Below are 13877 nucleotides of genomic sequence, written 5' to 3' on the forward strand. Positions count from 1 at the left end.
GCAAGGGCATCTCTTTTGTTGACTGTAGTGCATGGGTGTTTATATTCATAGGTTGCAAATTACTTTTAATGAAAATCCCTTCTGGACATAACCCAGCTCCATAATTCTGATCCAGATGCTCGCCTTGTCTGGAAAAGTTCAGTCCCCTCTACCCACTATAGGGTTCCTTTCTTGAACTGCACGACTTATGTCCAAAACCTTCTCCAACTTGCCTCTTTCCTGCCCACCCATTCCTTGCTTAACTTGGACCCAGCCACTCTACCTCTCAGTAAGGTGAAAGGTGATATCAGCTACTGTTACATTTATTATCACATTTTGTGAATGTTCTAAAAACCCTGGTCACACAAAATCTGTCTTTCTTATCATTGAAGAGTAATCCTAGTAATTTCATATTCTTTTTAGATTCGTGATTCTAATTGCAACTATGAGGCCTTTATGAACATCATTAAATTGAGCGACCATGTGGGAGAGCTGGAAGCTGTGAGGGATAAAGCGTCTGAGGAACTGCAGTATCTTCGTTCTTTAGATACAGTGGGTGATGGTAAGCATCCAGAATTACAAATAACAAAACTTCTTTACTTTGTTGGACTGCCTAGTGCCCTAGTTAAGGGTGTTTTCCTTGCAGGTGGTCACCAAGACAGTACTTCTTCCATCAGGGGAGAGTGACATTCTTTGAGTAGTAATAGTTAATCTCTGCACATGTCGTTTTTATCGGGGGCCTTCTTTTTCTGCTTAACAAACGTGCACACTGTCTTTCATGCTCACAAAATTAGCCACATAGTTATACCCATCTCTGCCCCTCAATTAAACCAGTTAAACTTCATCAACCGTGCCTCTTAATAAAGTCCTTTCATGTTCACTCTGACAGGAAAATGGTAATAAGATATTCTCAACGAACAGCATGTGCACACCTACAGTATCACATTAGGTTTTCTCCAAAGGTACACACTGCCAACTGTTATCTGTATCCTTATTTGTTGTTATCAATGCTCATGCGGAACTGTGACCTACTTGCCATTGCTTTTTTTAGTTGTGTACTTCCTGTGCTGTACATTTTTAAACCCTGTCCTTGTAGTTGATGCTTTTTCTTTATTGATTGATTAGCTAATTATTAGGGATAAAAAGTCCTCTAGTGACCAAGAGATCAATGGTCCTATGGGAACATTGTGCTAAGCCTGTATTTTACTTTACAGTTTTCTTAATGGAGGACCCTGATCCAGCTCCATGCTTTGTGTTGGACTTCAAGCTGCTAGTTCAGAGATGCACTTAGAGCAATGGCAGAGATGTATATTAAAGTGTTGCTTCTTATCTACATTTATCCCTTGGGTTGGGTCGGTGTCACTCGTGACATCACTTATCAACATGCCCGGAGTAGCTGAAGGGACTTCATGCACCCTGTGGCTCATAATGTCAACAGTCTCTTATTTACTGCTGAGAGAACCATTCCTTGAGCCGTCTTTATAAGCAGTTTTTGCCTCCAGGGGTACCTAGGGGCAAGCCAGAATTGGCAGCTATTAATAGAAATATTGCTAAACTTCGTGTAACCACAATGTATTGCTTACTTATCTTCTATGATTAGCTGTTAAAGCAAAAGAACACAAATGATGGACGGAATGCGGAACCAAACATTCACCCCAGGTCACAGATCTGGGTTTAATCCATCAATTCTTTTGCTCACCATGCCACCCAGTTTGGACCCAGCCATATGCAAATCAGTCTTGACCCTGTTCCCCATGGGAACAGTCCAGCCCGAACTGCCAGGCCAGGTCCTCCCTGGACCGGAAAAAAGCATCCTGGGACTGGTTTCAGGGTATCACCCTTCATCAGCCAAGCTAGCTTGAATCCAGTTGCACAGTGAGCCAGTGACCCACGTTTGGGCATACCCGGCGCACTTATGGCGACAAAAGCAAAAAAAACAAATGATGGACGGAATGCGGACTGGGGATGAATGTTTGGACTCCGTCTGTCTGTTCTTTTTGCATTAGTTAAGTTAAAGGCCAGTCTAAAGAGTTTTGTTCTCTGACATTTCTTTAATCACATGTTAGTATTCAGTTCGCATGTGTGGGCAGAGAATGTTCCAGATCTTCCTGTTTTAGCTTTTTCAACAGTCATTGGTTAAGATTGACAGACAATTATTGGAGAATCTGTAATGATTGTAATAGAGCAATCTTGTCCCACAGGTATATAGGGCTGGTGTCCCCCTATGTTTTGTGGGTGATGCACCTTACCTTACCTTACTTTCAATCCTTGTATCTACTTGAGGGAAGTGGGGACCTTTAAGGATTGGCTTGTTGTCGCCCCGCTTAAAAGGTTTTAGGCAAATTCCAGCTGCCTGGTTCTGTGTTCTCTGGTACCTAGCAGTTAGTTTATTGGAGGAACCAGAATAGATGATATTGCAGTAGTTAAGGCACGTTAGGCTAAAGATCCATGTCAGGTTAACTTTGTGGTTATTTCATAGTGGGTGAATTTTCCACAGGGTTTAGAGTTGTTTGCCCACATCCTTTGCTAATGCATTGACTTGAGGAACAAAAGTGAGATTGGCATGAAAGAGAAATCTTTGGTACCTAACATCGGTGAGGCGGATATGGGGTACCAAAGGCCTGAAGGCCTCTCAAAGGATAGTGTATCCCACTCTGTGTCTCCGGTTATGACAACCTTGATCTTTGCCTGGTTCATGATGGCAGTAACATGTCTTTCATTGAATGGAGCACATGCCTCAAACGCCAAACGTCAAAGAGTCAGGAGCAGGCTCCCAGTGCTAAAGAGGGGCGAGGTGGCACACACACAGGTGGGGGGGGGTTTGGGAGGAGATTAATAAAATAAAATTTATCTGAATCGTCACGCCCACCACCGTCACTGGCACTCTGCTCCTCTCCTGTGCAGACAGGCTGCAGGCCCTGAGGCTAATCTTGACGCTGCTCAAAGCAGCGTTAGGATTGGCTGGGAGTGCCTAGCTAGGGTGCTACATTGTGGGGGAGTGGAGTGAGATATATTGGAGCAGAGTGGGGTAGATTGGGGACGAGTGGAGTTAAGTTGTTTAGGGTAGATTGGAGTGTGGTAGATTAGAGTGGGGTACTTTAGGGTGGAAAGGGATATAATGCAGTGGGGTACATTGGAGTAGGATAGATTAGGTGGATTATTGTGGGATATACTGGAGTGAAGTGGGATAGAGTGGGATAAATTAGAGTGAGATAGATAGCAATGGTGTAGTTTGTAGTAGGATAGATTGGAGTGGGGTAGAGTGGATTGGAGTGGAGTGGAGTGGAATGGATTGGGGTGGATTGGAGTGGGTGGATTGGAGTTGGGTAGTTTGCGGTGGAGTGGGGTAGGGTACATTGGATTGGGTGGAGTGGGTTAGATTGGCTTGGACTAAGGTGGGGTAGATTAGAGTGGCATGTGATAGATTAAAATGGAGTGGAATGAGGCGTATTGGGTAGAGTGGAATACAGTGGGGTAGATTGGGTGGATTGAAGTGGGTAGATTGGAGTGGAGTGAGGCACAGTAGAGTTGAATATATTGAAGTAGAGGGAGCTAGATTGAGTAAGAGTGTAGTGGGATAGATCAGGATGGGGTAGAGTGAGATAGATATATTGGGTGAATTAGAGTAGAGTAAATTGGATTGGTGTGAGGTGGATTGGAGAGGGATGGGTGGGGTGGATTGGAGTGTGGTGGAGTAGGGTTGGGTAGATTGCAGAAGGTTAGATTTTAGTTGGATAGATAGGGGTGGAGGGGTGTGGTTGATGGGTGTGGGGTGGATTGTGATGGATTTGGGTAGATTGGAATGAAAATGAGTAGGGTGTGGTGGAGTGGTGTGGATTGGGATAGGCTGGAGTAGAGTAGATTGGAATGGAGTATATAGGGGTACATTGGAGGATGGTAGATTGGAGTCTAGTAGATTGGAGTGGAGAGGGATAGATTGGAGTGGAGAGGGATAGATTGGAGTGAAGTGGATATGGGTGGAGTAGATGCTCCAAAAGATTGTCACATACATTTTCTCACCTTGAAGTCAGAGAAAAAAAAGTAAATACCAAGCAAGGAATAGAGAACTTGACATTGGACTCTGTTTTCGTATGCACAGCAGATTTAGCAAAATAAGAAGAAGATTTAAAGACCTATTTATAGAAAGCAAGTTCGTGGAAGAATACAGTAAACCAGGTTGGGCAACGGGAGGGATAAACTCAAGCTGGACAGCCTAAAGCAAATAAAGCCAGCAAATAAAAAAACTGTAAATATGACCTACAGACTACAAAGCTAATGATAAGCAATGGGCAGAATGCATTCATAGGTCATTTTTCTGAAAGTCCCTAAGATGTCTTTAGCAAACCGTACAGCTGTGCTGTCCAGTAGGCTTTGACCTAATTACACATACTTCTGAAGTAGATGGATAAGGAGACCCTGGAGCAGCAAAGAGGGCTCACTTGTCTGCTGTTACCAAACATTTGTCAAGACGCTTTTCAGCATGGTTGACCACAGACGAAGCAGGTAGCCGAGTACACCTTTCATCTACCACACAGTTAGTTCAGTTCCCACACAGAATGGGCTATCAAGGAACACAGATACCGACTTGTTTTGTGGCACATATTATTTGTTTATGTTTCTGTACACCTGTGGTTGATTCTGACCTGTTGCATGAGAGCCAAAGCTGTTATCTCTTGATCCTTCTCTTGATCCTTCTCCTGATCTGAGACCGCTCTAAGTCAGCACTGGAACTGGGTGATGCCTGTTCCAAAACCAACAAGCCATCCCAGGTGGTTGTATAAGGAAAAGTGGGTGGCTGGGTTAATTTGTAGCGATGCACAAGGGGGCTGCAGTGAGGAGTGACTGGGCTCTTGGCTTTCTGTTAATTAGTTCTGAATGAGTCCCTGCCAAGTGTTATTTCTGTAACAGGAAGCTGCAGTCTAGCAGAATATCTGCAAGATTACAGTTCAGGTTCCTGTCCCTGAGCTCCTCATGCTGTGTACTTTTGTCAGGTATTGTGCAGAACTAAGTGACATTTGTTGCAAGCATTTTCGAGCTTACACCTGGACCATTTATCCGAGATCCCTGCTTTCTCAAGAATTTCCCAGGCCCCCTTTATTTGGACTCCATGCATTCTGCTGTGTGTGTGTGGCTCTATTACTCATTATCATCAGCTATTTTAGTCCCTTTGATTTTATGCTTGCGTATAAGGCCATAGGATCCCTGTATTCTCATGGCCTACAGGCTCACCTAAGACCAGACCCACAAAGGCAGTGTTTAGAGTTCCTCCAGGCCCGAAAATGAAGTCCTGACTATACCTCTGGTTCACTAACAATGGCAATCCTGCATGCAGAGATACTGTAGTTCATGTCCTCCATTGCTCATTTAATACAGCTTGTACATTACATGTCAGGGGTGAAGGCAGTGACCTTCCACTGACAGGCAGGGAGGTCTTAGTCCTCTGTAAGCGGACACTCTGAACCTTTCTACAGTTCTCATGGGTGTACACTAGGCGACCAGTGTGTTTGTTCTGCAATACTTACACCATGCAGCAAGACAGAAGTGATTACATTTGCAACAGATGTTAACATATGGCAAAGGATCAATAGTTCTGACAACTACAGGAAAGGTTTCTCAGTCTCTGTACCATTTGTTGCCAGTCTCCTATGTCGGATGGCACTGCATCAAAATGGTCAGGTTTCATCCTGCTTGGAAAAAAAACCTTAAGTCTTGATCTGAAAATCGTAAAGGTAGCACCAGACATTTCTTCAAAAGCACAACCTTGTAACATGCTTCTCTTGTCCCCACAGACAGATCATCCTAGGAGAATGGATTCAATAAGTTTCTTTGCTGGATTGGCCTGGCCTCCTGGATGTGCTGGTGTAGTTAAGTCTTTTCCCCCAACTTTCTCTGTTATTTTGTAAATTTAGTACATGTTGATCGAAAACTATGGAGGCAGTTTCTTAAATGCTGCAATCCAGAATTAGTAAGCCACCACTAGCAGAAAGCAGGTTAAGATGGATGATACTATGTATACCTGTTGCATTTAATTTCCCATAGTGCTACTGTTGGGATGAGAATGTCCCCTGCATTGTATATGGGCATGTTCTCCTGTGCTGCCTGCCCAGTAGTTTATATCTGGTGTCATGACATTTATTTTGGGCCTGGTGTTACACTAATCTGTGCGTGTGCCCAGAGTCCTGGGCTTGCCCCTTTCTGTTAGAGGTCCTGGACTTATCCTGTGACCTGGAGGGGTGACCAAAGCCTGTCCTAATTGCTGATAGTGGATTACTGTTCTTGTTTGGAGTGGTGGTGGCAGTTTACCATGGTTAAGTAAAATCAAAAATATGAGCAAACCTTTTCTGTGTCACTCAGGTTGAGGCCTGCTGACCTACTTGTGAAAGTTTTCATGTGTGTGAATGCTCAGGGCGTTGCACTGACATTCTCTGTGTTGTGTTTAGTGAGAATAGAGCATGGATGATGGGGAGTAGCACATCCATTGTGTGATTAAGCCAGAGTAATGGAGGCCAGTGGAATTCATTTTGCCTAGCAGAACATGGAAATTGAGAATTGTACTCCCAGGAAGTGAAAGTGTGTTGTCTGTGTTCCTGTAGCAGGGGACTCAGAAACTCGAGTGAGAAAAGGGAGACGGGGCTGCACTAGTAAGTCTATGAGCTTCAAGGAGCTGCAGATTACTCTTCCTGAGCACTGCCATTTGGTGGGTAGTAGGTGGCGAGGAGAAGGTAGACTTCAGACTGTTGTGAAAGGTGTAGAATTCTCTAAGTGATGTCCACGTTCTTCAGTTGAACTGATGGCAGCCAGGTGCAGAAAACGTACACCTCTTTGTATCTTTTCTTGGTGCTCCATGATTGAGATTGCCCCAGTGCTACATCCTTGAGAAGCGTCACTATATGCAAAGGCTGTATCTGGGAAACAGTCTAGAACAGTTTGAGATCGTAGAAGTACATAATTTGTCTGGAAGTTGTATATAAAAGTGAGAAACAACTTAGCCCACACTGCCCCAGTTTCAAGCCCTTCATGACCAAGGGACGGAGTGTTCCACAGAGGACTCAAAGGACTGTGGTGTAACCAGGCCCAGTGTCTTTCTGACAGCTAGTCTCCTAGAGGTGATGGGACCTCACCTAAAGTCTGACATCTTTAGTGGAGGATCTACCTGCTGAGGGAAGGAAGAAGTCTACCAAGACCAGCAGGAGGAGGCACTGCCCAGGAGCAACCCCAGCGGCTGTGAGGCACCCAGAAAGATGTTGACTGCCATAAAGCGATATAGGAAGGAATCTGGTGCATGTGGACCCGCCTATTATCTCATTTTGGTTTCTGACAGAACCTGCAACTCCACAGTTGCATGATTGGCCAAGGCCCAGATAGGGGTTGCATTTACCTGGTTACAGACAGCTTGCATAGGGGCTGTATGTGCCTGATTGGTGCAGGTCCTGATGGTGGGGTGGCAGGGACGGGGGCCTACATCTGCTTGACTGCCATATGCCTGGGCTGGGGCTGCACTTGTTAATTTGCTGTTGGCCCACCAGTGGCTGCACTTACCTTAGGTCTGCTTGTGACTTCAGCCTTCCAAGACTGGTGGACCCCACCCACTGACCTGCAGTCTGTACTTTTTGTGGCTGATCTGTATTTTCGAAGAGCCTGTAGAACCAAATTCGCTATCTCATGGGTGAAGGACCCTGCACTCTGACCTCCACAGCAGACAAAGGCATTCTTCTGCCCATTGTGTCTTTGACAATCATAAAGGACTTGCTGTTTTTCTTCAGCTTTTGTTGAGTGCGCTGGAGGTCCGCCATGGGAGTACAGGAAAGGACCCAAGAGATGACACCCATCCTGAGGAGGGATGAGATAAAACAAATACTGAACACATTGGAACTGTGGGTGTCAAATAACTGGACCTTAGCCTGGATTCATGCTATTCCCGATTACTTAACAGTGGGGAATCCAGAACTGAGAAGAAAACTTGGGAGTAGGCAGAGAGCGGGCAGCAGGGCGGAGCACCAAAATGCTACAACGCCACGGACTTGTGTGCGTTATTTGAAGTGTGTAGTATTTAGTAAAACTATGTGTTTAATATACTTTCTTTCTTGTATGAGTAGACACTGGGCTGGACATCAACTTTTGTCTTAGTTCATTGTTTATATTTTACTTTTCAAAATCGAATTTTACTTCAACAGAAGCAACAGATGGTAAATAAGTGTGTTGCTTCATACATCAAGTAATAGGCTTCATGCAGTACCTTGAGTTGAACTTGTTAGAATCCGTCCTTATTCTGACCTCTCTACGTCTCCACATCGTCTCCTCCTACTGAGTCATCAAGGCTCCTTGTGGCTCTTGTCCACCTAGCTCTCATCAGTACCATGCACTAGGAGAATTATTAATCAGTATTTCATAAATTAATTTTATTTCATTGCCTGGCATGGCCTCTGTAGATATTCCGTATTAGTAGAAGAGTGTTTCTATACCTCAGCGATCCCCTCCTTTTATTTATGCTATGTATATCTGAGTTTTAAATATTAGAATATTTGGATCTCGGCGAGCCCACGTTCTACCTTCAAGCCTTCTTATACCTTCATATTTGAGCCGGCTTGCACATCACCTTGGATGTTCGTTCTTGTCCAAATAGTAAAAATTCAGCACTTCTTTCAGGACATGCCAGTCCAGTAAGGGAGTTTTACCCATTATTCATTCCTGCAAGCCTGTTTTTCTTAGTGTCTTTTTCCAAGTTTGTTCTATTATTCATGTGGGTCCAGGTCAATCATCTGGGTGGGATCTCCCATACACCACTATTGTGTGGCCCTTTGTCCCATACCATGCATATTGATTTGGTATATGCACCAACAGATGAGGCAAACCCTGTAACCCGTGGACCTGGGTAATTAATCTGAAAACAAAAAATACAGAAAATGAGGTCCGTTTAAGCACCACCAACTGGTAAACCCAGTAGTATTTTTGCATTTCTGGAAGTGTGGTCCCATGTAGATCTCATAGTGAAATGCGTGGAGCTGTCAGGTTCACTGTAGGGAGTGTACCATTTCATCTGTTAGTGTGAAGCAGGTTTCCGTTTCTGGAAAGTCTGTATTTTTTAGAGTATGTATACATCTAGGCAGGTATATGTCATTTTGGAGAGATTTGCTTTTCCTAGTGCGGATGGGAAGTCAACAGCAGTGGTTCACATCAATCCTAAATCTTCCCAGGATGCCTTTCAAATTACATTTGTAAGTTAAGTTGGTGTCACTGTTTATGTACATGCTTAAATACTTGGAGCCTATTGGGACTTTCCCACGTGGGGACACAGTCTTGGGTGTCCACTGTGTGAGAATTAACACTGTAGATTTCTAACAGTTTGTACAGTGTATAGTATTCACTGAAATACCCTGTGCAGCCTCATGATACTCCCTGTTGATCTGTCTGGCTCTGCCACGTATAACTATATATTGTGCACATGAAGAGAAATTCTGAAATCCCACCCTTCTTTCCATCACAAACTTCTCAGTAATGCATCCTTTTTCAACTTCCAGAGTGAACATTGCCGGCAGCAGTGGGTATCTACCTGCTGCCCATTGAAACTGAAAACCTATCAGACAGCAGACCATTTACCTGCGCTGTCGCCACTGGTTCAGTGTGTAATACCTGTGCTTTGGAGATTAAGCCATCCCCAAATCCATTCTGTGTAAGATGGCAAAAAATAAAACACCACTCAAGTGAGACAAGTGCCTCATCGGTTTCCAGGGAGATTGTCACCATAGCTCCCTCCCTGACCAAGCGCACTGTAAGGTGATATATGTAGCCTCCTGTTTTGTCTTGTTGCCTTGCCAGGCATAAAGCTTGATTCATCCAGATCAGGGGTCTCCAACATTTTCTATAATAATGAAAGCTAAATCTGGTTCAGCATTCTAGTGGAGATTCCTTATCATAAAATTATCCCCAGTCATTAGACTGTATCTGGAAATTCTAATCTCTGTGCGCCAATAGGTTGCATTGTTCAGCTCCACACTAGCATCATCCACAATTGAAGTGACGTGTGCGGTGCATATATAGGCACCACCCCAGTATGCTGTCATCAGTTCTTTTCTTTCTGCACCAATCAGCACAGATCCAGAGAGAGCAACTCCCAGTCAAATTTTGAGTGACCGATTTTTGACTTTTGTTTAGCTCTTTGCTTGAACTCAACAATATGTGCTAGGGATGTTCTCTAAGAAACCAGTGAGATGTCCTCCAGGAAAACAGTGGGTTTCTAACCCCGTGGTGCCTGTCACAGGTAGATGTCTGTGACAGACCCACACTTGGTTTGCTTGTTGTGCTTGGAGCGGGACCACGGCTCCATCGCCTGTGAGGACTGCCTCACCATGAACCCAAAGGTGCTGATGGAACGTTCCCTGAAGCTTCTCACAGCCTGACTTTGGACAATGCTCTTTCCTGGTTGCGCCCAGGGTCCCAGGACTGTTCGCTGAGATGCTCCTGATTAACTTTGTTGGGAACAAAGTTGTTGAGTAAGTTCTACATGAAAATGCAGTCCAAGAAGTCAAAGCGTTATTTGAATTCACGATGCCTGTCCAAGTTCTCAGATGAGGTGTGGGAACATCACAGCTTGAAGCCTAGCTCCTCCCTGCAGCTTGTGCCTGGGTCCACGCTGCACCTCCCAGAGTTTCCCATAGCCAGACTGACCTGCCCAACTCAAGAAGTTTTATCAGGCCTTGTACCTCATGTTAGGCCTGCCTGATTCCTCAAGAGGTCCTGTTGGCCCCAAGGTTCGAGAGGAGCCCTTACTAGAGTCCCACCAGGACATCTGCCCTCACAGCCAGTCGTCCTCATGTATCTGGTCGCTCCATATGCAAGACTGTTATCTTCCATGGAACCCCGTCCAGTGCTGTAGTTTTCTGCGTTGGCTGTGCACACCCCATCATCATTTTCGACTCCACTGCGGAGCCGGATCAGCACCACCCGATGCATAATCTGGCTACTACCATCTCGTCGAAGGCAGAGCCAGTGCTGTTTTATTTGATAGGCCTAAAAAGGGAGACGATTGGGAGGGGGTCTGAAGACCCTTATGCATTCCACCACCCCTCGATGAACCAGAGGACATGGTTGCCAGTGGGTCAGACACCTCACTTGACACTGGCTTGTCTCTACACCTACCTTGGCTTGGATAATGAAGCCACCTTAGTAGTGGTGCAGAGGGTGCCTGAGGGCCTTGATCTTACGCTGCTCTCCGTGGCAGATGTCTTGAGAGAGGTACTTCAGCTGATAGTCGCCATCCACGGAACCTCTCCTCCTGTTCAAAGGAGCCCCCATAGATTTCCTGCTTGGGATCTGAAACAAGCCCTTCACAGGGGCTCCTGTGCAGAAGATGATTGCCAGCTGCCATTACCCCACTCCTGGGGACCCTAGTTTCCTCAAACAGCATCCCACTCCGGCGAGCTTAGTGGTCCAAGCCTCCACCTCCCGAGTTCATCATCATCATTATCAAAAATACTTTATTCGATTGAATTCAACAATCATAAAAACAAATGATGCATATTAATTACGTCAATCAATAATTAAAGCAAATTATACATATTATTAACGTCAATCAATAATTTAAAAAGGTAAAAGAACACAGAATAAATCAAACCATGCCTAAAATGAGGACCATGTGACAGGTTACATTACAAAACATTAGATGAATTCTCATAAGAAGCATTATAAAGTCAATAGAGCAATATGTTTAAAACAAAAGCTATCATCTTTAGTAAAATACGTATAAAGATTAAAAAGACCTCACTGGATTACCTAATAATGTAGTCTAGCCTTAATCACTGCACATAAAAATGAATCCATTACAGATCATAATTGATGGTAGGGACGAGAGATAACTAAAGGCTGGGCGACGTTGTTTAAAATGCATTGGTTTTAAAAGTGGTCCAAGCCTCCACCTCCCAAGTTAATCCTTGCGTGTTCCCTACCACACCACCGGATAGGAAATCTTAAAAGGCTGGACACCTTTGGCAGGAGGATGTTTCTTTCACCAGCATATCACTGCGGTCAGTGAACACCTCTCCTCTTGCCTTTTGAGCTGATACACCCACACTGTATGGGATTCGATTGTGCAAGTACTGTCCATGGTTTTGGAGGAAGCCTGAGCCATACTCAAGCTATTTCTGACGGGCAAGATGCAGCAAAGTTCACAGTTGAAGAGGCTGGACATGACTGACTAGTTAGACAGAGCGATTGCATTGTCAGTGAGACTCAGATGCCACCCCCTGGTTGAGAACCCCGTGCTTTTCAGGGGATGCCCTGGCTTCGCTCATGGACATCCCCTTTGATAGCTCCTGCCTTTTTGGCGAAAAGGCAGACTCAGTACTGAATCACTTTAAAGACCGCAGGGCTATGGCCAGATCTTTGTGCCTATTCATGGCTCCCCGCCATCCCCAATCTGCCTTTTGCCATTTCTGTGGCTACAGTAGAAGTTATCAACAATGTCCTTTCCTGCCCAGCTACTAGGGCCAGCAGGCTTTTTGTGGCCACGGATGTAGTTCCCGCAAACCACGTGGGACCCAAGCAAGAGGTTGAGCCACTCCACACTCCCCGCAGCCACCACCCCACGCCCCTTTAGTTTGCCCTCATACCAGCACAGACACCGAATAGGAGGCACGATTCACCATCACCTGCAACGCTGGCAGCCCATAACATTGGATAAATGGGTTCTGTTGGAGAGTAAATGAAATGTGAAGAAATTACGCTACATCAGACATAGGTAGAAAACAATATAAAATTATATGTGGTGAAAGAGCAGGGTAGGCCTAAAATTTGTGCACCCTGAGCCACACAGAGGCTAAATACCCACTCATCTACCCGGCTAAGCTGTGTGTACAGCACAAAGGCAAATTTTATTTTTTCTCAGATCCGAAGCGACTGCATAGGATAATGAGATGGCTTCTAAAAATGCGACTCCTGTGAGATGACTCACATGTAATGTTCGGGGTTGAATGATGGGTGAAAGATAAGACTGCTGTCAGCTTGGATGCAGTGCCACGCAATAGATGTCAGCATGCTTCAGGAAACTCACCTGACTGAGGCCACGAAGTTAAGGGTGAGGGCTGGCTGTATTGGTGAGAGTCACGTTGCGGTGTATTGGAGCTATGCTTGGGGGATGGCCATCCTGCTTAGAAAAGGATTGCAATGGAGTACGGAAAAAGCTCTTACGGACCCGCATGGTCGATTTGTTATGCTGCATGGTATCTTACAGGATAGACCGTTTCTGGTGTTGGTTTACGGTCCCAACGTTGATGACCCAAGAGTTCTTCGGGATGTGTGGCAACTGATCAACTCCTTAGGCTCTGGGTCCCTGTTATGGGTAGGAGATTTCAATGTTGTGATGGACTTTGAGGCGGATCGAGAGAGCCGTGCTTGGCCGCAACATGTGGAGGCCCCGAAGGCCTTGTCCCTTATGGATGAGGGTGCCTTGGTGGATTTATGAAGGGTGAAACATAGTGCGGACAGGGAAGGTACATGCCTTAATACCGTACATAATAGTAGACCCGCATTGATAAATTGCTTGGTGCCAGAGAGGTATAACTTAGGATGGAGCCTATTGAACATATTCCCTGCACTTTGTCAGACATTGTCCGGTTATATTGGAATTGCAGATCCCTGGGGGCCCTCGCCGCGGATTCTCGAGGAGGCTCCCCCATGGCGTGTTAAGAGATTGGCCTTTAGGAAGGAGATTTGTACTGCCATAGTAGAATATTTCACAGTCAACCAGGGATCGGTGTCTTCGGCGGGCACTCTGTGGGAGGCATTTAAGGTAGTAATTCGCGGGATTTGCCTTGCCGAGCGGCATGGCGTGTTGAGAGCGCTTCAGCGCGAATTAGCGGACTTAGAAGCTCTGACCTAGCTGGTCTGGAGAAACGAATGTGTAC

At 45.3% G+C, this 13877-nt stretch overlaps 1 protein-coding gene across 6 annotated transcripts in view; it reads left to right on the forward strand.

Annotated features, from left to right (window-relative positions):
- Positions 1 to 13877, forward strand: part of SNX13 (sorting nexin 13) — a 587891-nt gene that overhangs the window by 263915 nt on the left and 310099 nt on the right. For all 6 annotated transcript variants that reach the window (XM_069211703.1, XM_069211707.1, XM_069211702.1 and 3 more), the window contains exon 12: positions 403 to 541. In XM_069211703.1, the coding sequence (XP_069067804.1) occupies positions 403 to 541 (139 nt within the window). The remainder of the gene's footprint in view (positions 1 to 402; positions 542 to 13877) is intronic.

This window comes from Pleurodeles waltl, chromosome 10 (genome assembly GCF_031143425.1).
Source record: "Pleurodeles waltl isolate 20211129_DDA chromosome 10, aPleWal1.hap1.20221129, whole genome shotgun sequence".
Taxonomy (NCBI): Eukaryota; Metazoa; Chordata; class Amphibia; order Caudata; family Salamandridae; genus Pleurodeles; species Pleurodeles waltl.